Source organism: Oncorhynchus mykiss, chromosome 6, assembly GCF_013265735.2.
Source record: "Oncorhynchus mykiss isolate Arlee chromosome 6, USDA_OmykA_1.1, whole genome shotgun sequence".
In the NCBI taxonomy this organism is placed as follows: Eukaryota; Metazoa; Chordata; class Actinopteri; order Salmoniformes; family Salmonidae; genus Oncorhynchus; species Oncorhynchus mykiss.
Genome location: NC_048570.1, coordinates 42,997,954 through 43,025,047, shown reverse-complemented (window position 1 = coordinate 43,025,047; position 27,094 = coordinate 42,997,954). Strand labels below are relative to the sequence as shown.

The following is a 27,094-nucleotide window of genomic DNA, read 5'->3' as shown; positions in this document are numbered from 1 at the left end:
CCTCTCTGTTGTGTCCACTGAGCCGTTGGGCCCACCCGGCAACCTCATTGGATAACGCTGTGTAGGCCTCTTGCTAGCTGTCACTCAGAATGTGAGGGGCTGAAGCTCATTGGCTGAAATTCTAATTGCTAGGGGCTGGCCCACGTGGGGAGAAATGTAGGGAAAAAGGCACAAGAAAACAGTCACTTCCCAAAGTGAGAGGTTTAAAAATACTTTCTTAGTCACCAAGTACCGGAGCATGTCTTTTACTACACCAGCTTAACCCTCCAATGTTGTGACGGTATTCTTTAAAAGCTTTTCATATAATATAATATTTTTAACATACTCAATAATTGATCCATCACACAAACATTATGGCAATGTGTAACCTATTAATATTTGACATTTATTAGTATACCTGAAACCTTAACAAATACTGCACATAATAAATAAATAAATACTAATTGTATTATTAGAATTATTGAAGACTTTCAAAACAGCTTTAAAATGACCCAAGAAGTATCAAAACAAAGTCAACAAAGTTTACATTAGCTCTAAAAGTTTTTCCTTCACCTTGTCTTCAATGCTCGCAAAGTATTTCATTTGGGCGAGAAGTGCTTTGGCAGCTTGAAGCTCTCCTGTTGAAAAGAAAAAAAACTGTATGTGGAGCAAAAACGAAAAGAAAGTTGAGCCATGTGACTCACAAGCACATCTGAAAGCATCTGAATTAACACCATAAGACTGAACAGTGAGTAGGAGGGAGAGAAACATAACACTTTAGTGTCTGAGGGCAACATACCTTTGTGCAGCAATGGATCTATTTGTTCAGTCAAGTCTTTCAATTTCTCTGCAAGTAAATGGGGAGAAAAAAGTTTAAATACATTTTGCATTGAAATGCAATATGGTACAATTTCCAAAAATCACATCCCGTAAGCTTATCAAAGCCATTACTGTAAAAAATAAACAATACACTGATTAATTTTGTTGAACTCCCTTCCTACAGATTCAAATCAACATATTCATGAAGAAGAATAAGTAGGCTGAGTAAAATTATTATTTTAACCCACACCTTTCATAGAGGCACCTATCTTGTCCGTTTCTTCTTTGCGCTATGGCTCATCCAGAGCTTCGTTATCTCCATCAACTCCATAAGAAACATAGGATTGGCCCCATTATCCGTCCCCTCTTCTATGTGCATGATCTTCAGCTCCAGCTGAAATAGAAGCAGGAAGTCACTTACAATGACTGATTCAACCTTTTCGTTTTATGACATGGAATGGAAGACAACGTTCCACCGGTTGTCACAGATAGCAGGCAGTCACATAAAAAGACAGGATTCAAACTGTTCATTTTCCGACATTGAAGGGAACACAACATTCCACAACTGTCTGGGATGCTACAAAAACAACCAATTAAAAGTCTAGACGGACTGACGGAGGCTTTGTGCTGCTGAATGCTATTTAGGGGGTCAAGGCTGGGTAAATGTAAAATACGTTGTGACAAATATTGCTGTTAAAATGGTTAGGCTACATAAATACTATTTGATGAAATTGGTTTTAGAAAAGAGACTCAAGTGAAATGGTGCCATCGTTCATTCAAAATGGGTCTATTTTAGGGCTCTCCAACCCTGTTCCTGGAGAGCTACCGTTCTGCAGGTTTTCCATCCAACCCCAGTTATTAGAATCAGGTGCGCTAGATTAGGAGGGTTGGAGTGAAAATCTACAGGACAGTAGCTTTCCAGGAACAGGGTTGGAGAGCCCAGGGGCCTCATTTATCAACCGTGCGTAGACACAAATGTGTTCATAAACCATGTGTGGGATCATTTCCATGCAAAGTGCACATATGAACGTTTGCTTGACAGTGTGCGTGAATTTATGCACAGCATGCGTAAGCACAGTGCCAAGTGGTAGAATAATCTGAAATAGTCGAATCCACTAATTTGAAGGGGTGTCCACACACTTTTGTATGTAGGTAGATAAAGTTGAAGTCGGAGGTTTACATACACCTTAGCCAAATATATTTAAAATCAGTTTTTCACAATTCCTGACATTTAATCCTAGTAAAAATTCCCTGTTTTAGGTCAGTTAGGATCACCACTTTATTTTAAGAATGTGAAATGTCAGAATAATAGTAGAGAGAGTGATTTATTTCTGCTTTTATTTCTTTCATCACATTCCCAGCGAGTCAGAAGTTTGCATACACTCAATTAGTATTTGGTAGCATTGCCTTTAAATTGTTTGTTTAACTTGGGTCAAACGTTCCGGGTAGCCTTCCACAAGCTTCCCACAATAATTTGGGTGAATTTTAGCCCATTCCTCCTGACAGAGCTGGTGTAACTGAGTCAGGTTTGTAGGCCTCCTTGCTCGCACACACTTTTTCAGTTCTGCCCACAAAATGTTCTATAGGATTGAGGTCAAGGCTTTGTGATGGCCACTCCAATACCTTGACTTTGTTGTCCTTAAGCCATTTTGCCACAACTTTGGAAGTATGCTTGGGGTTATTGTCCATTTGGAAGACCCATTTGCGACCAAGCTTTTAACTTCCTGACTGATGTCTTGAGATGTTGCTTCAATATATCCACATCATTTTCCTCCCTCATGATGCCATCTATTTTGTGAAGTGCACCAGTCCTTCCTGCAGCAAAGCATGCCCACAACATGATGCTGCCACCCCCATGCTTCACGGTTGTGATGGTGTTCTTCGGCTTGCATGCCTCCCCCTTTTTCCTCTAAACAAAACGATGGTCATTATAGCCAAACAGTTTCATCAGGCCAGAGGACATTTCTCCAAAAAGTACAATCTTTGTCCCAATGTGCAGTTCTAAACCGTAGTCTGGCTTTTTTTATGGTGGTTTAGGAGCAGTGGCTTCTTCCTTGCTGAGTGGCCTTTCAGGTTATGTTGATATCGTACACGTTTTACTTTTGTACCCGTTTCCTCCAGCATCTTCACAAGGTCCGTTGCTGTTGTTCTGGGATTGATTTGCACTTTTCACACCAAAGTACATTCATCTCTAGGAGACAGAACGCATCTCCTTCCTGAGCAATATGACGGCTGAGTGGTCCCATGGTGTTTATACTTGTGTTTGTACAGATGAACGTGGTACCTTCAGGCGTTTGGAAATTGCTCCCAAGGATGAACCAGACTTGTGGAGGTCTATAATTTTTTTCTGAGGTCTTGGCTGATTTCTTTTGACTTTCCCATGATGTCAAGCAAAGAGGCACTGAGCTTGAAGGTAGGCCTTGAAATACATCCACAGGTACACTGCCAATTGACTCAAATTATGTCAATTAGCCTATCAGAAGCTTCTAAAGCCATGACGTCATTTTCTGGAATTTTCCAAGCTGTTTAAAGGCACAGTCAACTTAGTGTATGTAAACTTTTGTCCCACTGGAATTGTGATACAGTGAATTATAAGTGAAATAATCTGTCTGTAAACAATTGTTGAAAAAAAGACTTATGTCATGCACAAAGTAGATGTCCTAACCGACTTGCCAAAACTAGTTTGTTAACAAGAAATGTGTGGAGTGGTTGAAAAACAAGTATTAATGACTCCAACCTAAGTGTATGTAAACTTCTGACTTCAACTGTATGAATTGCACCCCCCACTCTTTAACATGTCTCCTCCACTGTTTTAAGTGGATTTAACAAGTGACATCAATAAGGGATAATAGCCCTCACCTGGATTCACCTGGTCAGTCTGTCATGGAACGAGCAGGTGTTCATAATGTTTTGTACACTCAGTGTATATTCTTTCATCAGATCAAATTTTAATCGTCACATTCTTCATTGCCAACAGGTGCAGAATACAGTGAAATGCTTACAACAATGCAGAGAGAGAAAATAGAGATATTTGAAAAGTAATAACATGTAATAATAAAAGTTATCATAAATACACGAGTAATGCTAACTTGGCTACCAGTACTGAGCCATTGTGCAAGGGTATGAGGTAATTGAGGTAGATATGTACATATAACTAGAAATAAAGTGACTAGGCACCAGGATAGATAATAAAAACAGAAGCAGAAGCTTATGTGAAGAGTCAAAACATTTTAGTGCGAAAGGTTCAATGCAGATAGTCCGAGTAAATTGTTAACCAAATAGCTACCCGGACTAACTATTTAGCAGTCTTAGGGCTTGGGGGTGGAAACTGTTCCGGGTTTTGTTCTTTCCAGACTTGGTGTATCGGTACTTCTTGCCGTGTGGTAGCAGAGAGAACAGTCTATGACTTGGGCAGCTGGAGTATTTTACCATTTCCTCTGACACTGCCTGGTATAGAAGTCCTGGATGGCAGGGAGCTCATTCCAAGTGATGTACTGCACCGTACGCACTACCCTCCGTCATGCCTTGCGGTCGGGTGCCAAGCAGTTGCCGTACCAAGCGGTGATGCAGCCAGTCAAGATGCTCTCAATTGTGCAGCTGTAGAACTTTTTGAGGATCTGAGGGCCCATGCCAAATCTTTTCAGCCTCACTACAGCCCCGTCGGTGTGAATAGGGGCGTGCTTGGCCCTCCGTTTCCTGTAGTCCAAAATCAGCTCCTTTTTCTTTCTGACGTTGAGGGAAAATTGTTGTCCTGTCACCACATTGCCAGGTCTCTGACCACCTCCCTATAGGCTGTCTCAACATTATCGGTGATCAGGCCTGCCACCGTCATGTCGTCACGAAACTTAGCAAAGGTTTTGGAGTCGTGCACGGCCATGCTGTTGTGGGTGAACATGGAGCACAGGAGGGGACTAAGCACAAACACCTGAGGGTCCCCTGTGTTGAGGATCAGCGTGGCAGATATGTTGTTATTCAATAATTTCATCCAAACTGCTTTTTGATGAATGAAAGATGAATGAGGGCCACACTCCAGTCCATCTGGTAGTGGTAATGCACTTTAATGCTAGCTAAATGTTCATGAATGTTTCATGTGTGTTTCGACCTGTCCCCAAATTAATATAGCTGGTTCACGGTTGGTTTTGGTATTTTAACCTGCATGTCCTGAACGCATCTGGTGTGGCTAGACAAAATCAATACCCATAAGTACGGAGCCGGTTTGGTCAGCATGTAAAGGTGAGAACACAACAGTTCACCTGACAAGACTGAATCCAAACATTACACTGTTGAAATTATGTGCATTTTACATTGACTGTACTTTTCACAGCATTTGTTGAAAAAGAAAGCTGAAAATACTCTGGATACATTCAGCAACATAATAATAATACAAAATGTGGGGTAGGTGCAACATAAGACCAAGCAATTACAGGGGTTTGAGTAAGAGGACTAACTGTTGTCTCCAAGGCCACACACCTCTCCAAAGTCTGTACAGTTCCATAGCAATTTCAATGCACATTGATTACTCAAGAGAAGAACCTTCAGCTATTAGTTGCCTTTTTAATTTTTAGCTCTCCTAGCTGTGCCATTAAGGAACTAAAGCAAGGACACGTTTTGTTTTGAACACGTTTTGGTTTGCATAGAATAAAGTTTTTCCGCAGCTAATTTTCTTCACAATACGACAAACAGGCCAATTCTGTTTAGGACAACCCAAGGTTTGACGCCATGTCATCATTGAACCTGTACATCAAACATAGCTATAATAAATGTTGATAACGTAAATAGTATGAGTTTTATCATATGGAAATGTTAAGTGCATATTTGGACTCACAGGTGTGTGGTTTTCTTGTATGACATCAAAGCGGCATTTATTATAATCCTCAACATCTCATGTTTCAGAACATATCGAGTCCTCTTGATTTACACCATCTCCCTCACTCAGACAACAAAACATTTGCAAAAGTATCCCAATTAGCAGGAGGGATGGGAGCATATTCCTTTTGAGGGTGGTCCTCACATGTGGGTTGTTCCATTTGAATTTGATTACTTTATGATCGCACCCTTTTGATTTGAATGAAACCTATACATATTTGCCCATGGTAGAAGTGGTCAGAATGTAACTTTTTGGACCTGAATGCCAAAACATTCAGGAGATAGAGGTGCTCAATGAGCTGAGGTAGAGGGAGGACATGCCTATGAGGGACTTAAATTGGTACTAGTAAATAAATTGGAACTAGTGGGTCTGGTGTCGTGTATGCCATGTTTTTCAACTGCCCTCGACAACATGTGAATGCAATGAGTGTGAGCAAACTAAAGGGATAGGAATAGGCAACCTGGTGTCAGAGCACTTCGTATTATGTACGTAAATCTGAGATGCTCCATTTAGTACGATACGTTACATTTTGTATGGTGTGTATTCATTTGTGGATGTCCTTGATCAATTTTTTCGTGTGATATGTTACGAATTACAATTCGAATGATAGGTTGTGAATTTGCAAAATGTACAATTTGTTACAAATACATTTAAAATGTATAAAAAGAGGAAGCCTTAGATACGCATTGTCTGTTCACCAATAATGTTATGTGAATGCTGAAGAGCCTGTGGTGTGCACATAATCCGTAAATTGTTCAGTGACAGCATTGTTAGCAGCTAAAAACATGGATTAGCTCACTGGTTATGATAATCTAAAACCAAAACCATCGAGCATTTCCTGGAGAAGCATATGTTTCTTCTTCTATGGTGTGACAAGCGACAAAAAAGCGTACTATTGCCACCTATTGGAAACTGGTACAGGCTGCAGTGCTCTGATAAAGACAACAGATGAACAGAAGACAAGCTAGACACACCAAAATGTATTTCTGCTAGCAACTAGCCTGTGGGTAACCAAACTGAGTAAGTTTTCTAATAACTAGACTCTAGTTAGCTAAAACGATATTCAACACAGGCCTTAATTCTCTGGAGTTGTTTGTACTTATGCCGGTCGATTGAACGTTCGCGTGCTGGCTATGTTAGCTAGCTAACTAACATGCTGACAAATGTCAGCTAGAAAGCTAAGTTAGCCAACTATATAGCTATCTAACCATCTTAGCTATTTTAGCTGCAGTAGTAAGCTAATGTGATGCACGCTATCGCTGCTATGATAACATCAAACACTGGCTAATTACCAGTCGACTATAGCTAGCTAGCAGTTGAACTTCACAATCGTCTGCGCACCATAGACCCCACTGATAGAACAATGCGAGAGACCGGTTTTATCTGGCATGACTTGCCCAGCGAGCATGGTGATGTTAGCTAAGCTAGCTTTGTCACTAATTTAATGACAAGACAAAGGATAGCTATCTATTCACCGTAGAAATTGCATTTTGTCGTTACAAGTAATATTATATATAGTCTAATAAAAATGATATAATTTTGCTAACTTCATCTCACATCATCAGACTGCTGAATAAACTCCTGTTAGCTAAGTCAACGTTATGGTGTCACCCTTCAAGTGCTTAACATGTTTTCTTAAGGAATGGGATAGACTTATGTAAGCTTAAGCTATTCGTGTTATGCACAAATATAATATTTGAAAGTCTGTTTGTCTGATAGGTATTAACTTACATAAGGTAACTAACCCCAGTGCTACCAGACATCATGAAAGAGTTGCTTACTAGTCCTAATTATTCTTCACTTCTCTTTTTCTTTTGTTTTCAGATCAGCAAACCACCCATTCCTATGAAGATAAAAGAAACCTGGGCTCATGAGGATTGCTGGGCATACACCGAGTGGGATATCCACCAAGCACTGGAGTACAGATAACACTGCACTACCACCACTGTGGTAAGAGCATCAGATGTCTTGATACCTGCACAATTCACATAAATCAGGCTAATCTCACAGATATGTTGTCTAGACATATATTTATTTACTCAGTTTTCCATTGTCTCTATAGTATTCTTATCAGAATGCTTGTGTACTTTGTATTACACAAGAAGTTGAGTTATACATTTGGATACAGTCCCTCGACGAGTGCTGATTTAACTGTGGTAATAATGGCCCTGTAGAAATAATTCTTACCACTAAATGCTTTTTATCAGCACTCTAATGGGATGTCTGGTCTCATAATAGGGTGAATGGGGCTGAATTGTGGTGACATTCTGTGTGGGAGTAGACTTATATGGGAGGTCTGACTGGGCTGTGGTGGGCCCAGGCAGGCGACAGACTTCTCATCTCCACAGGAAGTCTGTTCTGTCTGTCTTCCTTGCTGAACAGATGAGGGGCCGTGATGGTACCCTACATTCTCAGGAATTTGTTCTTTAGATAATGTTCCAAAAACTTTGCAAATAACAGAGTTGGCGATAAAGAAAGCACATGTGGATTCTTCAATCCTACCGCGTCATTGTATGTACTTTATTCTTTATTGGCATAGTTGCAGCAGTGTTTTTGGAACTGGTTCTAAACAACTAAATAACATGTTCCTGAAAATATAACCTAGTCTAATGACCATCCCGAGAGGAGAAGGGCCATTAGGTGAGGGCCTGAGGCACAGCCAATGTTCCTCCCAGCAGGGAGACATCCAAGAGTAGGAGAAACGGGGTACGGTGTTAGAGGAGGCAGCGCTGGCTGTCTCCAGCCCCTAAGGTAAACAGGATCTTGTCCTGAAGGTCGCTGGGGTGCTCCACAAGGCCACTGGAGACAATATCCTGGGTATTATTATCAGAAACGACTAAGAATAGAGAGCACGGTGGTTGTCGTGCTTTTGGTTTGTGTTTGGACCAAACGAGCCAAAACGGAAGATATTTCTATAGAAGTGTTACGGTTGTGAAGATAATGTTCTGGAAGGGAGTGGCACGTGGGGGGAGGGGGGAGGGCACATGATATTTTGATTTGATTTTTATGGTAAATGTCTGAGGTTTTTCAGCCTGTCTGTTATAGAACTTTTCAAGATTTTGAGTTGTAGGCCTAGCACCTAAATAGAGAAGACATATTTTGTAAGCTTTTCACAAATGGAGACTTAATGTTCTACTGTATTTTATTCCAGATTTTGTTTGTCTTATTTTAAAATATATGATACTGGGCATATAGGATAGACTACCTACACTACAAAATAAATGTACTCATACGTGTTATTCGATCATTTCAACCAAACTGCTTCCCCCCGGCAACAGGCGTCTCCATAGCCAGCCGCTAAAATAGATCTTGGTTCTATTTGAGATGCTTGATGCGCTGCAAGTCCCGCTTCTCCCATCTACTCATTGGGTTTCACGAGCATACTAACCCACGTGGGTGATTGGAATATGAAGGAGGAGAGACTAATCAAAGAAAACAAACTAAATAGGTTTCTCAAATAGTCACCTAAAAAGGACCTAATGTGTTTCAGGTAAAATAACAACCCAATGTTTATCTCGCAGGACAAATTAGCTCGCTAAATGTCCATGAATGTTTCATGTGTGCTTCGACCTCTCCCCAAATTAATATAGTTGGTTTTGGTGTTTTAACCTCTGTGTCATTCATGCGTCTCGTGGGGAAAGACAATCAACATACGCACGATGGCACACACAGGGCCAGTTTGATCAAGGTGTCAGTGTTTCTTTCTTTATAATTGAAGTGATTTACAAGGTGGACCACACTTAAATGACTAATCTAACCGCTTATAAATTAGATTACTGCTAAACTGACTTTGGTCTTCTGAGACAACGTGTGTGTTTGCCGGGGTAATAAAAATGCTGTCCAATACCTGCCCTATGGGAGTTAGATTAATTGGACCTGCTTGACAGTGGTGAAATCAATAGCAAAGCAAACTCCAGTGTAATGCATCAGAGATTCAGGTGTTAGACCATGCACGTGATTGTCAGTCTTTTCATTTCATTGCTACACCTTTCAAATGAATAATTTGGTATTTTCTGATGGATGACCTATCATGATGCCATTGATTTATGTTGCTGCCAATACTGGCTATGTAGTACACATCACATTCATTCAACGTAGAATGCTTGTCTTTTCTTTTTTTCTTATAATGCCAGAGGCAAGCAATGGTAGACTTCGTTGATTTTGAGTGTTAAATGGCTTAAAGAATGTAGCCTGTTATTAATTGCAGTAGCTAATCTGTGTTCCATATGCCCATACCATTTTTAATGGCATAATAGGCTCTTTCCATATTTTTGTTATTGTATTTCAAATTGGAGGTGGAGCCCACCATTCTAAATGGCAAGTATTTCAGAAAATGTTTTGCTATTCTGTAATTTGATCATAAGAACTTGAACAGATCATGAAACAGGTTGTTTCAAAATTCATACTTGTGTTCTATCTAGAAAATTAGGCAAGTACGGACGTCAACTGTCATTTTTCAAGTGTGATTCCAAACGTAAGTACGTGAAAAGGCAAGTATGTACTAAGTTTACCGGAAGTTCCATAAGCGTACTTGGGAGGTCTGGAAAATAAAGCACGCATGGGAGCATACTTTTTCGGTCCTTTCGCGGGGAGGCTATCACAACACCTTTTTTTTTTACTTCTTAATTAAGAAGTAAACTTAACTAAAGTCCCGCTTGGGAGATCAATTTCCAGAGGATTAAGAAATACTTTTGTAAATTGTAAGTCTTGTGTTTTTATTCAACAAATTGTTAAAATGTTAAAATTACTTTCATATGAACACACTGAACACACTGGTGTTTATCAGACTGATAGCCACTCTCGTCAGACGTCATAGGTAGCTAGAAGTGATCTTGTCTTGCTAATCAGCTGTTTTAGAGATGAGCAACTAAACAAACTAATCGTGAAGTCGGCAATATGTCAATTGTGAAGATCCAGACAGTTTTTATTTTATTTTTTTAAATCCAGAATTTTTATACTTGCTAGCCAGCTAATGACAAATTCAAATTTGTTTTTTGTCCGTTTGTTTTCAGGGACAGATAGCAACTGATGCGTTAATTTTACTCCATGGCATAGGCTTGGCAGGACTAAAGTTATGCCCGATGGTTTGGAGGTAAGACATTTTAACAACAACTGATTAAAAACTTGGGAAATACAGCTAGATCTGTTCTGTTTAATCTAGGCCTGCTAGCCAGCCAAGTTATTTTTGCTTTCTTTCATTATTGTTCAATGTAGTGTCTTAACTTTCTTCTTGTTACTTTCCCCTCCCCTCTTGTGTTGCATCATTTGCATATTAAGAAAATGGGTTGAATAATCAACTAAAAGTAAATCGGTGACCACTTGATCAAGCCTATGAATATTCTAAACTTTTTACAAAACCATTGCACATTTGTAAAGGTAGTTGTTTCTCAGCATCTTGAACCAGGGGTGTGATCATGAGTCCAAACTAAAACGAGATTCTATTGGACAAATTCAGGTAGGTTCCTTTCCGTTTTAAGAAACGTTAACAATCGGCAGAACGAATTCACCCCAGCACAAAAATTTGAGCAGTGAGGTTAATATCCCCCCCCCCCCCCCCCCCCCCCTTATGTTTCTGCTCTGTTCTCCTCAGGTTGAAGCACATCCCACCCTAACACCTAGATACATGTAAAGAACTTGGAAACCTGCCGTCCACCTGGAAAGTCACCCTATCCCAGGGGTTTAGTCAGTAGTTTATTAAGTAGTGTGCAACATCACTACAGTAGATCCATACATGTTGTTTTCTATCATGGAACCTATGAAGCTCATTCTAAAATACAATGAGTTCTCTTCTAGGGGAACTTCACTGTGTGCAAGTTTTTATTCCTGCCCTGCACAAACACCTTGTTCAACTATTCGTGGTCTACAATTTACAGGAAAACAAATAAAAGCGACCATATTTATTAAAAATGACAAGTGTTGATGTCTCCCCACAGTTCTGGTTTTGAGGCTTGGCATCTGGGGGCTGCAGTTAATCTGTCAAATTCCCTACAAGGAGAGAGAAAGGCATTCATAATATTACAATGGTGTAATTATTTAATGTAATTCCTGTTTGATATGCATGCATATAATTAAAGTTGACATTGTCCTTTAATATGCCAGTGTTTGTTTTGTATCCAATGCATTTAGCTTACACTAGGATGAAGTGGCCTTCTAATCTAGTTGTATTGCATCATATCGCCTATCATTTGGTTATCAGTGTATAAAGTGAATGTAAAACAAAGCTAGCTTGAACATCATATGCATGGGTGTTATAGTTGTGTGAATTTAGCACTGAAAGCCTGCTCATTAGAAATGTAATGTTAGATTCAATATTCTGGCAATTTGTGTTTCACTGTAATCATTCTTAAACCGTAAGCAAAATAGTTTATTTAGCTTTTATTTATTTTTTGCTTCAAGCGTACCTGTCATACGTCCACAACGATGTAGCAGCAGACCAAGTAATGTGTGAGAGGAGGACCCCACATAAAATATTGATTCTGGTCGGTGTCAGCTTAATTCACTAACGTACTGAGGAGAACGATTCTGTGTAAACAAATGTAGCTAGCTGACTGCGTGGTGATGCGGTTTCCTGTTTATGTCAGTCACATCGAAGTACGTTTCAAATTTAACGGATTTTAAGCACTGCGTTCTCCATTCTAGACAGTATGCTCTCTCAGGTGTTCTTAGAAGTTCACCTTTGAAAGAACTGGTGAACGCAGGTGTGCATTTTGAAACATGGCCATACTGTATGTCATACTACTCTCCTCTTCCCAGGTAAACCATGATCCCCATCACTGAGCTGCGTTACTTTGTAGACTGTCAGCCTGCCTACCGTATCCTGAAGCCATGGTGGGACGTCTTCACCGACTACATCTCTATCGTCATGCTCATGATCGCCGTGTTCGGGGGCACGCTACAGGTCCGTGAGCGGATATTCCCTTTTTTTCCAATGCACTTGGTCTTATTTTTGTCCAGCTCATGTTACATTTCAAATTAAACTTAATTTGTTTTATGCACAGGAATGAAATGCTTATTTTGCTATTTTCGGTGTATCTAAAATCCTCTCGTTTCGTTATACAGGTCACTCAGGACAAGATGATCTGCCTGCCCTGCAAGTGGGTGGTCAACCAGACCTGCAGGAGGTATTTCAATGCCACCCTGTCGGCCCCGCTTATGTTGGAGCCCAAAGGAATCCAATACAACCTGGACCGCCACCAGTACAACTATGTAGACGCCGTCTGCTACGAGAACCGCCTGCACTGGTTCGCCAAGTACTTCCCCTACCTGGTGCTACTGCACACGCTTATCTTCCTGGCTTGCAGTAACTTCTGGTTCAAGTTCCCCCGGACTAGCTCCAAACTGGAGCACTTTGTGTCGATTCTCCTGAAGTGTTTTGACTCTCCCTGGACCACCAGGGCTCTGTCTGAGACGGTGGTGGAGGAGAGCGACCCCAAGCCGATGAAGATGAATGGCTCAATGGATAAGAAAGTGTCGTGTATCAGCGAGGATGTGGAGGCTAGCGTCCCCATGCTCCAAAGGACAAAGTCTCGCCTGGAGCAGGGTATTGTGGATCGCACAGAGACGGGCGTCCTGGATAAGAAAGAAGGTGAACAGGCAAAGGCCTTGTTCGAAAAAGTGAAGAAGTTCCGCATACACGTGGAAGAAGGAGACATTGTGTACAGGCTCTACATCCGACAGACTATTATCAAAGTCATTAAGTTTATTTTGATTATCTGCTATACAGGGTATTATGTGCACAATATTCAGTTCAGCGTGGACTGTAGTGTGGACCTAGAGGACCTCACGGGGTATAGAATGTATCGTTGTGCTCATCCTCTGGCCACGCTGTTTAAGATCCTAGCTTGTGTCTACATCAGCTTAGTGGGGGTTTATGGATTCATTTGCATGTATACCCTCTGTTGGATGCTGCGGCGCTCGCTGAAGAAATACTCCTTTGAGTCGATACGAGAGGAGAGCAGTTACAGCGACATACCGGACGTAAAGAACGACTTTGCTTTCATGCTGCACATGATCGACCAGTACGATCCGCTGTACTCCAAACGCTTTGCCGTCTTCCTGTCTGAAGTGAGCGAGAACAAGCTGCGGCAGCTCAACCTGAACAATGAGTGGACTCTGGACAAACTGAGGCAGAGGATCACCAAGAACTCCCAGGAGAAGCTAGAGCTGCACCTGTTCATGCTGAGCGGCATCCCAGACACCGTGTTTGATCTGATAGAGCTGGAGGTAGTTTGTGTAGAATTACCAGTGTTCCTTGTTGGCTGTGCCTTGTTTTTGTCACACAAAAAAATATATGTCCACACTGTAGCAACTTTGATTTGTTGTACACTTTAGGAAAGCACTCGCACATATGAGTCAGCTTGTTGCAGGTGTATGGGAATAATTAGATGATAGAAACAGAAACTCGCACATTGCTCTTGCCTGTGTGGGTCATTTCAGTTTGTTGGGCTTTCGGCCCAAATTTATTATTTTTATTATTATTGATGATATTCTAGGTGCTGAAGCTGGAGCTCATCCCAGACATCACCATCCCTCCCATCATCGCCCAGCTGGTCAACCTGAAGGAGATGTGGCTATACCACACCCCTGCTAAGATTGAGGCTCCGGCCCTGGCCTTCCTCAGGGAGAACCTCAAGTCCCTCCACATCAAATTCACAGACATCAAGGAGATCCCTCTGTGGATCTATAGTTTGAAGAACTTGAGCGAGCTGCACTTGACGGGGAACCTGAGCGCAGAGAACAATCGATATATTGTTATTGATGGGCTACGGGAGCTGAAGAGGCTCAAGGTAAAATTAACTTTTACAGACTAGCACACTCATCGATAGTCCTTATCAGTGACGCATTTTTTTAACACCTATTATTGTTATTTTAACTGCCTTGTATTTTTTTCAGTCTACGTACATAGCGCTTTGAGTTTTCTCTAACACTATAAAAATGCTATATAAATTTAAATGCATTTATTATTAAGGTCCTCCGGCTAAAGAGCAACTTGACCAAGCTACCTCAGGTGGTGACGGATGTGGGGGTGCACCTCCAGAAGCTCTCAGTTAACAACGAGGGCACCAAGCTGATGGTTCTCAACAGCCTGAAGAAGATGGTGAACCTGACAGAACTGGAGCTGATACGTTGTGATCTGGAACGCATCCCACACTCCATCTTCAGCCTGCACAACCTGCAGGAGATTGACCTCAAGGTAAGTTTGTCATTGCTGTTTGTTACGTTCAGTGTACTTTTATGTGTTCTCGCAAATATGTGATTTTTCTTGTTTTTAGTCCATCTTGCTGATTTAATTATGTAAAGTGACTTTGGTTTCCCGGACACATTAATTATAGTCCTGCACTTAAAACCATGCTCAGTGGAGATTCTCATTTTGAATCTTTTTTGTTGTTGTTCAGGGCTAAGCTTAATCTGTGTCAAGGAAACTGGCACGGGGTGTTTTGAAAAGTATGAATAAAATCTATTATTATTGTCATCATTGAAGGACAACAATCTGAAGACTATCGAGGAGATCATCAGCTTCCAGCACCTGCACCGTCTGGTCTGCCTTAAACTCTGGTACAACCAGATTGCCTACATTCCCATCCAGATCGGCACCCTCAACAACATGGAGAGGCTCTATCTGAACAGGAATAAGATTGATAACATCCCCAGTCAGCTTTTCTATTGTCGTAAGCTACGCTTCCTGGACCTGAGCCATAACAACCTCACCTACATCCCAGCAGACGTGGGGTACCTGCAGAACCTCCAGTACCTGGCAGTCACAGCCAACAGAGTTAGTGCTTTCATTTTCAGCTTTGGTTTGTTGTACTAGACATTTCTGATGGGTTTTAAATACAATTTATTCTGGATTCATTATTTATGAGGAATGTGTTGTCTGTACTGTAGTTGTGTTTACTTATCTGAGAACTGAATCAAATTGCATTAACACAGTGATTTGTGTTTCATTTATTTGATTGGGTTTTCTTAGTCTGTAATAACTAGGTTTAACTCCAGATGTTTTGTCTGATAATTACAGTTTTACACATTGCAGTGTTTGTCACATATCCATCTGATATTATCTCTCTATCCGACTTCTCCCTTTTTTCTACTTCTACCGCGTTTAGATCGAGACCCTGCCCAATGAGCTGTTCCAGTGTAAGAAGCTCCGTACTCTGAACCTGGGGAATAACTGCCTGACGTCTCTGCCATCACGCTTCGGGGAGCTGACGGGGCTGATCCAGCTGGAGCTGAGGGGGAACAGGCTGGAATGTCTGCCCGTAGAGCTGGGGGAGTGCAAGCAGCTGAAGAGGACGGGCCTGGTGGTGGAGGAGGACCTCTTCAACACCCTGCCCACCGAGGTGAAGGAGCAGCTGTGGAAGGTGGACAAGGAGACGGCCTGAACAGATGGGGGTTGGAGGTGGATGTTCACTCCGTTGAAACAGCCAGGGCCCCTGGAGGGCTGGGGAGGACTACACAGACCCAGACAGCACGCTAACCGAGCAGGACCTGCTCACTTTGACTGTACTCTACTGCAGGGCTGCTTTTCAAGGGAATCTATGCTAATGTCCCACCGCCATGCTACTTTTTTCCTGCAGTAACAGTTGTGAAATGCCGTTGTAAAAGGGACATTGGTAAGGAAAAGTGTTAAGTTTTACAAGATGTGTGTGGATTGAATGAGATCAGATGTGTTGCATATGAGATTGCAAAATGCAAATGCAATATTCCTGTACGAGAAAGGACTTAAATAATTAGCCAGCAGATGCATTTTCTGGTGGGCAGTGTTATTGTCATTCAGACAGGGTATATTATCCTGTCATATCGTATCGTAACCCATTTATATAACACAATGCAGTAGACTACCCTTGATCCAGATTCTCTAGGGTGCTACGGGATGTTTGGAGATGTACGGAACGGGGCTATGGAGAAAAATGGGGGAAGGCCTCAGGGCCATGCTTTTTATATTTCAGGTGTGGGGAGGGTTTAGTATTATTTATTTTTTATTGAGTCCTGTAATTGATCAAATGATGTTTTCTCGGTTTTAGAATGAGTTGCTTACTATATAACGATGTGTGCCCGATGCTGCCCCAAAACCCTTATTCTCCTTTGGGCACCCAATTTCAAGTGACCTATAGTCTATTTGCTGTGATCCCAATCAAATGATCCATTGCTTATAGGCCTAGGCTATATGAAGTGCATGCTTGGAAAAGCACAAGGCAAAGTTATATTTGTAAGAAAATGAACTTCCTGAATGTTTTGCGCTGTTCTGATGGTGTAAATTTAAACTAGACTACACTGCAATGGATATTCCAGTCAAGAACCCTGCCCTGCTCTTGCTGACCAAAACCTGTTTGTGCTATCTAACCAATGGCTGTGCAATGTGGCAGTTCAGGAGGTGAGTCAGATATCTTCTGAAAATAATTTTTAATTCCGGCTAATTTGAGTAGGCCTAATTCATTTCAAGTCTTCATTTTAATTTGACTTTACTAACAAGAGGGCTTTGTGTTGGAGCCTATTTCTTCCTATTTAAGAAAAAGAGGTAGGCCTACCTGTTTGACAGATGAAATCATAGGATGTTATAAATAGATTTTTCTCGGCCAGTTCCTCCATCAACCCTGCACTCTTTAAAAGCATCTGTCAGTGAAGTGCTTGGTGTGTTAAGTGAAAACCACGCCTCGAATTGAGCAGGTATGTGAGAGTATGCCATACCTTTTGTTAAAGAAAATGGCAAAAAGCATAGACCTACCCTTTTATTTTTAAGAAAATAAAACGGACCCTATTATATAACGCAATCTATAATGGTGCTTTAGTCCGTGATGCTTTATGCTAGAATCAAGCTGTAAAATACATGGGAAAGACGAGACTCCGATGCATATGGGGATGTATTTGGTTTGTCTCTATGACATTGAGTCTGAGCTACAACCTTCTATAGCTGACGAGACAAAAAAATGTACTTTGCTTGGGAAGTAATCTAATATGTGTGATTCTGTCGCTATCAATTGAGCTATTAATTTTCTGTAAAATGTTTAAACTCCAACAGCTTTTAGGGAGGTATGCAAGGTCAATGCATTCCTCTGACACAGCAAAACACATGAATAAGAGGAGCCTGCTTGTCATCAGAAACGTGGATTATAACACAGCTGCAATGAGCATTACTATGGATGAAGACAAGATTAACAAAATATGGTCTTTTTACAAAAGTACAACAAATGCATCATAGGAATGATAGCTGGCTATCGCTATGTAAACTTGGGATTGTATGTCAATCACTAACTGCTACAGTACTACCTTTGCTCCTTCTAGCCAAAGGTTAATACAGTATGATCCCCGAAAAAGGGATTCTTTTAAATAGGCAATACATGGACATTTTCACATGTCAGTTAATGGGAGGAGAGATGTGAATAAGAAGTCAAGAAGATTTAAAGGGATTTATTAAACATATATTGCACTAGATGGATGAAATCATCTCATCTACAGTAAGAGGATAGTCTTGTATTACACCGTCGGACAAATGCACAAAAAGCACAATGTGTAGGCTATTTATGTTATTGGAGGTTATGATGCAATGCAAATGTCCTCAGCAATGCTGGCGTAGACAATCAACTCTAATTTCATGGTGTATTTTCAGTGACATTATGCATGTTATAATGGAATTATGTACATATTAATGCTAGATTACATAGAAAGTGAGACAAGACTAACAGTAAAGACCAGATTAAGCCTAGTCTAGGACCAAAAAACATTCTCCGTCTCAATGGAAATTCTAATTTGAAAGAGTTTTTTTTTTCCATGACGAGGCTGAATCTGTCTAGGAAACCGACCCTAGATGAGTCCTGCCCATCATCAAGCGTGGGGTGTCTTGAAGAATATCAATATGAATATGAAGAATATCAATATGGAAACTGCATTTGGTGCGCGGGGTGTTTGTTGAAGTCTGTGAATCAATGTGTAATCCCAAGGAAACCCATTTAAATATTTTTTTATCTACTCACTAGCCTAACTCACTAAATCAATCTTATTGAAGCCACTATTTTTAGGTAGGTTTATTGAGTGGTAAATGAAATGCAAGCAATACTTCATGATATTAATTTGAAGAACAGTCGCACTTAGACATTCCATTTTTCTTCAGTGTTGACAGCTATTAGTACAGTACACCAAAACCTCAGGAAATTGCCATTCAATTTTATCCTCCTTTTGTTGACATTTTTGTTTATTCCACTCAATATTTTGATGTTAATTTAACAGTTGTTATACCACACATTTTTATATTTCTATACTTTTTAAAATGTTTTCTGGTTTTTATTAGCATTTAATATAATATGAATTGCTGGTTCGAAATTGTCGAACTTTTAATAAAATAAATCTGAAATCATACATCACATGGGGCAATTCATTTCTATGTCTTCTGTTAGTTACATTCTGAAACACCGATTTAACAATGTTAAAGGTTTCTTTTGGTTCTCACTTGAATTAAGAGTATGGAAGGAAAGTATGTTTCATGTAGTTCTGTTTTTAATCTTATTTGTCATCCTTTCCAACATGTCATTTTGACACTATTGTTTTTAAATCTCATTACTTTGTTGACTGACAACCCCAGTTTAACTTTTCATTCAGACACAGTGACTAGCAGTCAGTAGTGTAGCAGCAGTATGACATTTATTTAAAAAAGATAGTTCAGCACTTTTGGACAATAACTTTGCTATTTTGTTTAAATGACATGAATGTTGTGAACTGTGTCTAATCCTAATTATCCCCTTAAGCATGATCACCATTCCCCTCCTTTACTCTTTCATTCCTGTTATGAAATTATAGTATAATAAATGTAATTATGCACATACTGGTCTCATTTTACCATTTGTTTCCTGAATCAAGAGGCTTTCTATGGTCATGAAATTACTATTTTGAAAAAGAGATTTCAGATTTTCTAATTGGACGTTTGAACATTTTGTACTTTGTGTACAGAGAGAACCAAAGGTGTCACTCAGCACATGTAAGGAACTTGACAAAAACATTATTTTCATGGTGTTTCATTACTTTAACAGAACGTTTCCTTTAATTTTCCCTATTTTTGGGGTAATGTTCTTGGAACCTTCGCCAAGTGGTTTGACATGTTTTCATATAGTTTGAGAACGTTAAGAGAATGTTCTTCTGTGAGAATTTAAGTACTTCAATGTTTTCTGCTGGTTTCGTTATGGTTCTATTTGAAGTCATGTTTTAAGAAAACTTTCGATAAAACCCACCACAGTAACATTCAGAGAACGTTCGAAGAATGTTATTTAAAAACATTTGCATTCGCTTCTCAGAGCCAACACAACACTATCCTTGATCTTGTTAAATGTGTTCAGGTGTGTTGGCTGCACCCACTAATTGGTCACACCTGACCTTAATGAGTGCTTGTTTCCTTTGAAATGGGGTCTGTTTGAATATACTGAAATGAACAGCTTTGCATGAGTAAAAAATAACATAGCATGCTAGCTCCATACTGGTGGCACAGTGGACTAATTCAATGGCTAGAGAGCAAAATATCATAGGTTTGGAATCTCACTGACACCAATGCCACAATACAAAAGGAATGTGTTTGCATAATTAATGCCTAAGCAAATTCCTTTCCATATGTCCTGTCTGTGCTTGGAGTTCAAAACAGTTAAGCAAGCAGTGTTATTAAAAGTCTAATTGTAACATTTAGTGAAAGTTTTAAGGAAGTTATTTAAAAAAACTCCAAATAACCTTTACATTTGGTTCCCAAAGATTCCCAGAATGTTCATTAATTACCTTCAAATAACCTATAATTTCCATTCTCAGAACATCAATAAAAACCACCCCAGAAAGTGTTTAGGGACCAGAGTAAAATGTTCTCAGAACCTTCCTGCAACCAAAAAAGTGTCGTTCCCAGAACATTCAGATTTACCGGTCAGAAAAGCTATGGGTTTGTTACCAAAAGCAGTAGGAAACCAAAAATGTACACTCCCACAACCAAATATGCTAGCTGCTAGAGCTTGAGATATACGTTCTAAATATGTATTTATATTCCTCTATCTGTGAATCAGTTTGAGTTGCGGCAGTAGTTGTCTTTGCATCATAGCACCATCGGTTCAGCTCTGAACTCCAAAACAGGGTGTAGTCCTGTTACTGTCACAGAGCTACTGGCAGTGCCAGGCTAAATATAACATAGTAAAACAAGGTATTGATTAAAACTGTTTACTTCAAAGATGTTTAGTAAATGCAGCAATGGTTCTCAGCAATAGAAAAACATTTGATCACCTGTAAAAAGAAAAGAACACATGAGAGTTTGTGGTCTCGCGCCTATTCATTTGATTTAAAACTCAGACACTTTTGTAGGATTGTCAAACATTTGCCTGCTGACAGTACTTGGCACCTCTGAACAGTGTCGGCAGTTAATCTCTTTGGTGTTCACACAACAAAGACCCAATAATCTATATAATCCCTTGATTGCTAATGCTATGTATTGGCCATTGAGAAGGTTTGAAGTCGCCAGTCAGCCATAATGGTACACCCCAGTAGGAGCAGTCATCCATAGGAATCAAGGGTCGGAACCGGTTCAGGGAACAGAACCGAAAACTGGAAAATAACTAAATTATTTGAGGAACTGAAAATGAAAGTGATCTATACTGTTCTGGAACAGAACCATTATTTTAAAAGCATGGAAACTGGTTAATAACGTTCTTTTACATTCCAGAATTTTTTTTCCAGTCCCACAAAAATCACAAAAAAGCACCTATGCAAAGCCCTCACTGTCACTCAGAAACTTATTCCAGCATCTCCCTGCCAGCTAGAAATCTTTTCCTATGGGTGTGCATGTGTGTAGGCTAGCTGCCCCTCCCCTCTGAAGCATAAATTACTGTAGCCTACGGATGATGTTACAAGCATAATTCAGAAATTAGGGAGAGATGTTTAATTAGAGAAGAATGGATTAACCTTTTCAATGCTAGTTAAGGATACTATAGTTATCACGTTTCACATTGGATTTATTAACTACAAAAAGGTAAGATGTGTTTTTAATTCTAGTGCTACTCTGCACAAACAAGCTTGTTAGCTGTCTTGCTAAAGTTTGCTCTGGTCCAACGTTAAACCAACTCGGAAGTTCAAAGATTCTGCAATCTAGAGTCGGTAGGTTCCTTACTACTGGGTCAGTACCAATGATTTATATATACACACTAGGTCTCTGATAGGGGGTGTTGTGTTGAAGCCACGGTGCCTCCATCTTGGCACTTCCACACCATTGTAAAAAATAAAACAAATGCATTTATTAAAGTCTACGTTAGTTTTTACCACATTTATTATATTACAGACACCTTTATGCACACTTTGAAATTATATTATGTGACCTAAACATACCAATACAAAATGTTTAAAAGGTATAACATTTTCCTTAAAGTATATCGTTTTTTAGATTACTACACTGTAATATTCATATGTGTAAACATACTGAATTGTAATTGGATGCATTTTACCTCCATATCATACTGTGCTATGATTGGTTAAGACCACCCAAATGGTTAGGTCATGGGCAGTTTGATCCTGGTTGGCAATACGTGAACATGCCAGTTATAGCTAGCTAATAAAGAGCTACGTTAAGAAATATCCTGTAGTACTGCATTTTATTATTTTGTACAAAGTGTGCAAAACAAGACATACACCAATACATTTTTTTTTTAAATACATGTAATTTTGTTCTTGAAACATTTAATGTAAATGCTGTAGAATTCCATTCATTCCTATGGAGGACTGCTCCTACTGGTGAGTGCCAATATGGCCTAGCGGTGGCTTCAAAGCCTCTCAATGGCCAATACATAGCATTCCAGGGTTTATATACATTGGTCGGCACCCAGCAGGTACCGCTTTTGTTTTAACAAGGGAAGTTCCTTGCCACTGAGATAAGTACCTGTTGGCAGTGAGATTCTCTGTGCGTTTCATGCTTTAAGCTCCAAACTTGTTTGCGTGTCACGTTCGTTGTAATGATTAGACCAAAGCGCAGCGGGATAATACATTCTTCTTTTAAGGAAGAATAAACACTGAACAAACTATACAAAACGAACGTGAAGCTATGCGACACGAGTACTGACATGCAACTACACAGACAATAACCCACAAAACCAAAATGGAAAATGGCAACCTAAATAGGATCCCCAATCAGAGACAACGATAAACAGCTGTCTCTGATTGGGAACCAATTCAGGCCACCATAGACCTACATATACCTAGACATACCAAAACCCCATAGCCATACAAAAAACCCTAGGCAATACACAAACACATATACCACCCTCGTCACACCCTGACGTAAACAAAGGTAACTAAGGTCAGGTCTTGACAGTACCACCCCCCTCCCCGGCCGCAAACCTAAACCTATATGGGAGGGTCTGGGTGGGCATCTAACCTCGGTGGCGGCTCTGGGTCTGGACGCCGCCCCCCTTCTTTACCCTAAGTCTGCTCTTGTAGCACTGACCCGTGGCCCATCGCCGGAGGCCCCGGACTGTGGCCCGTCGCCGGAGGCCCCGGACTGTGGCCCGTCGCCGGAGGCCCCGGACTGGGTACTGTCACCAGACGCTCTGTACTGCCGAGCCGCACTGTAGGCCTGGTGCGTGGTGCCGGCACTGGTGGTACCAGGCTGGGGACACGCACCTCAGGGCGAGTGCGAGGAGCAGGAACAGGGCGTACTGGACTGCCGAGGCGCACTATAGGCCTGGTGCGTGGTGCCGGCACTGGTGGTACCAGGCTGGGGACACGCACCTCATGGCGAGTGCGAGGAGCAGGGCGTACTGGATCCTGGAGGCGCACTGGGGGCCTGGTACGTGGTGCCGGCACTGGTGGTACCAGGCTGGGGACACGCACCTCAGGGCGAGTGCGAGGAGCAGGAACAGGGCGTACTGGACTGCCGAGGCGCACTATAGGCCTGGTGCGTGGTGCCGGCACTGGTGGTACCAGGCTGGGGACACGCACCTCATGGCGAGTGCGAGGAGCAGGGCGTACTGGATCCTGGAGGCGCACTGGGGGCCTGGTGCGTGGTGCCGGCACTGGTGGTACCGGTCTGGGGACACACACCTCAGGGCGAGTGCGGAGAGGAGGAACAGGGCGTACTGGGCTCTGGAGGCACACAGGAAGCCTGGTGTCCTGTCTGTGCTTGGGAGTTCAAAACAGTTAACCTTAGCTAGCAGTGTTATTAAAAGTATGATTGAAACATTCAATGAACAAGACTAAAGTAGAAGTGAAAGTCACCCAGTAAAATACTAGTTGAGTAAATGTCTAAAAGTATTTGGTTTTAAATATGCTTAAGTATCAAAAGTAAATGTATTTTTTTAAATGTACTTAAATAAAAAGTAAATGTAAAAATAATTTCAAATTCCTTATATTAAGCAAACCAGACTGCACCATTTTCTTGTTTTATTTATTTACGGATAGCCGGGGGCACATTTCAACACTCAGACATAATTTACAAACAAAGCATGTGTTTTTTTGTGAGTCCGTCAGATCAGAGGCAGTAGGGGTGACCAGGGATGTTCTCTAAGTAAGGGAAAATGTATGGAGAAAACAAGACTACAAGCAAGTTGAAAGAGCGTGCTTCTACTTGGAGTAGCTGTACCAGCTAGCACATTTGGTTCCTTGGAAGTTGTGGAGTTCGTTTCAAACTGGTGGTGGGAACGAAGCCATATACTCCTTACTGGTAACAGACGTGAACATTTTGCCTGTTCTGGGAATGTTTATTTTTAAGTTGCAAGAAGGTTCTGAGAACATTTGACTCTGGTTCCTTGAAAGTTTTCATGGGAGGTTTTATTAACGCTCTCAGAATGGAAATTATAAGATATTTGGAGGTTTTTTTTAACGGGGAACTGCCCCCAGCTGATTTGGCCTCAATCTTTTTAGCTTGCTCCTCAAGAAATGCTGGCGGCCGTGACAGAAGCCAAACGTGAGTTAGCTTGGGGTGTGGTTTGATGTGGGTGTTTTTTGGGTGTCTCCTTGACACCACCAATACACACCCATCTGTCAGAACTTCCCCTGCAGCAGTTTCCCCCCACTCCATCACAACAAACAAACCTCCTGCAGGTTAATAACTACAGGAAGATGTATGGTGAGATGCCAGGGGAAGATTTTTGTTATTTATTCATTCTTTATTTATTCAGGGAAAAAACCCATTGAGATCAGGGTCTCATTCACAAGGGTGCCCTGATCACAGCAACACAACAATCAAACACAAGATGAAACAAAACAGCAATCAAATGACCTTTGAATAATTGATTTATAAAGCTCTTTTTACATGAGCAGATGTAGAAAACCCCAAACAGCAAGCAATGCAGATGTAGAAGCACAGAGTAATATGAGAAGAATGCAATTGCTGAATTTATGTAGATATTAAAATGTAGTAACAGGTCCATGTAGAATAAACAACCCTTTACATAATACCATAGGCACAGTATCTGTATCGGCTGGTCCCTTGGACCAGGAAAGATGAAAGGTGCACATTGTTATATTAGCAGAACACTGCTTCTGTCTACATTTTGTCTGGTGGTAATGTGGCTACCTTGGCAAACATGTCAGAGTGGTCATACCTTGCTGTGTGGTGTCCTTTATACAACAGGAGTTTCCTTATCATATAATTACACAGGGTTTCTCCTCCCCATATAGACTGATACCATTCAATTGAATCATAAAAAATTCAATACAAGTAAAGGTTGTGTCAAGTAAAATGTTAATGCAGAGTGCCAGGTCTCTCTCCATTCAGAGACATCAGTATCGAGCCCTGTAACATCATCTCCACGTGCTGTCTCCATATACACTACCGTTCAAAAGTTTGGGGTCACTTGGAAATGTCCTTGTTTTTGAAAGAAAAGCTATTTTTTTGTCCATTAAAATAAAATAAAATTGATGAGAAATACAGTGTAGACATTGTTAATGTTGTAAATTACTATTGTAGGTGGAAACTGCAGGTTTTTTATGGAATATCTACATAGGCGTACAGAGCCACATTATCAGCAACAGTCACCCCTGTGTTCCAATGGCACGTTGTGTTAGATAATCCAAGTTTATCATTTTAAAATGCTAATTGATAAATAGAAAACTCTTTTGCAATTATGTTAGCACAGCTGAAAACTGTTGTCTGATTAAAGAAGCAATACAACTGGCATTCTTTAGACTAGTTGAGTATCTGGAGCATCAGCATTTGTGGGTTCGATTACAGGCTCAAAATGGCCAGAAACAAATAACTTTCCTCTGAAACTCATCAGTCTATTCTTGATCTCAGAAATTATAGCTTTTCCATGCAAGAAATTGGCAAGAAACTGAAGATATTGTACAACGCTGTGTACTACACCCTTCACAGAACAGCACAAACTGGCCCTAACCAGAATAGAAAGAGGAGCGGGAGGCCCCGGTGCACAACTGAGGAAGAGGTAAGTACATTAGTGTCTAGTTTGAGAAACAGACGCTTCACAAGTCCTCAACTGGCAGCTTCATTAAATAGTACCCGCAAACACCAGTGTCGATGTCAACAGTGAAAAGGTGACTCTGGGATGCTGGGATGAGTTCCTCTGTCCAGTGTCTGTGTACTTTTGCCCATCTTAATCTTTTATTTTTATTGGCCAGTCTGAGATATAGCTTTTTCTGATGACGTTGAGACTGGTGTTTTGTGGGTACTATTTAATGAAGCTGCCAGTTTAGGACTTGTGAGGTGTCTTTCTCAAACTAGACACTCTAATGCACTTGTCCTCTTCCTCAGTTGTGGCCTGGCGCCTCCCACTTCTCTTTCTATTCTGGTTAGGGCCAGTTTGTGCTGTTCTGTGAAGGGAATAGTACACAGCGTTGTACAATATCTTCAGTTCAAAGCATCACCCAGGTGGGTGCTACACTGTCAGCAACGGATGATCGGCTACTATGGAGGAACTGGGAACGTCGGACAAAGCAATGGGCCCTGATGGCCCTGATAAAGAGCTCCTAGCTTGTCTGACTTTCTCATTGGCTGCACTGTACCATCGATGCACCCTCTGCTCAATCCATATTGACTTTTCCGAACTGCCTCAACTCCATTTGATTTAATTTGTTGTTCATTTATGAATACTATATTCTGTTAACAAGAAGACCACAATGGAAAGAAGTTTTAAAAAGTTTTTGTGTTATTCTCTATGATTTTTAAATGCATTGTATCCACATGAGGTTGTATTATGTTTTTTTCTTTTGTCAAATAAATCAAATCGTACATATCCCGCTCCCGAAGCTACATCCATAATCAGTAGACCGTTCTGATTGGAGAATGAACAAGAAACTATGAAAATCAGTTTTTAGCTTCTATGTTTGTGCTAGAGGTCTGCTATTGGGCCAACACACACGCTATGATTCTAAACACATTCGTTAAATCAATGCTTGCAGCTCTGTTAGTCCAATAATATTATTTTGGTTTGAAATATTAATTGTCTTTTACATTTTGTACCAAATAAAGTATTT

At 40.7% G+C, this 27,094-nt stretch overlaps 1 protein-coding gene and 1 long non-coding RNA gene across 5 annotated transcripts; one reads left to right on the top strand and one right to left on the bottom strand.

The window, feature by feature from the left end:
- Positions 1–349: 349 nt before the first annotated feature.
- Positions 350–1,185, bottom strand: LOC118965079. Its single transcript, XR_005052415.1, has 3 exons — positions 1,049–1,185; positions 779–826; positions 350–617 (listed from the first exon to the last, which is right to left on the bottom strand). It is a non-coding gene; the product is annotated as an uncharacterized LOC118965079 (long non-coding RNA).
- A 5,343-nt stretch (positions 1,186–6,528) lies between these two features.
- Positions 6,529–19,478, top strand: LOC110526002 (volume-regulated anion channel subunit LRRC8A). Of its 4 annotated transcripts, XM_036980153.1 has the most exons (10): positions 6,529–6,685; positions 7,490–7,615; positions 10,087–10,139; positions 10,678–10,757; positions 12,419–12,563; positions 12,725–13,891; positions 14,158–14,451; positions 14,634–14,858; positions 15,147–15,437; positions 15,769–19,478. In XM_036980153.1, the coding sequence occupies exons 5-10, from the start codon at positions 12,426–12,428 to the stop codon at positions 16,042–16,044; spliced, it is 2,391 nt and encodes a 796-aa protein (XP_036836048.1). In that variant the 5' UTR covers positions 6,529–6,685; positions 7,490–7,615; positions 10,087–10,139; positions 10,678–10,757; positions 12,419–12,425; the 3' UTR covers positions 16,045–19,478. The 4 variants fall into 4 exon arrangements, with proteins under 4 accessions (XP_036836048.1, XP_036836047.1, XP_021462250.1 ...); XM_036980152.1 differs by lacking the exon at positions 10,087–10,139; XM_021606575.2 differs by lacking the exons at positions 10,087–10,139; positions 10,678–10,757 and having other exon boundaries at positions 12,725–13,888.
- The last annotated feature ends 7,616 nt before the right edge of the window (positions 19,479–27,094 follow it).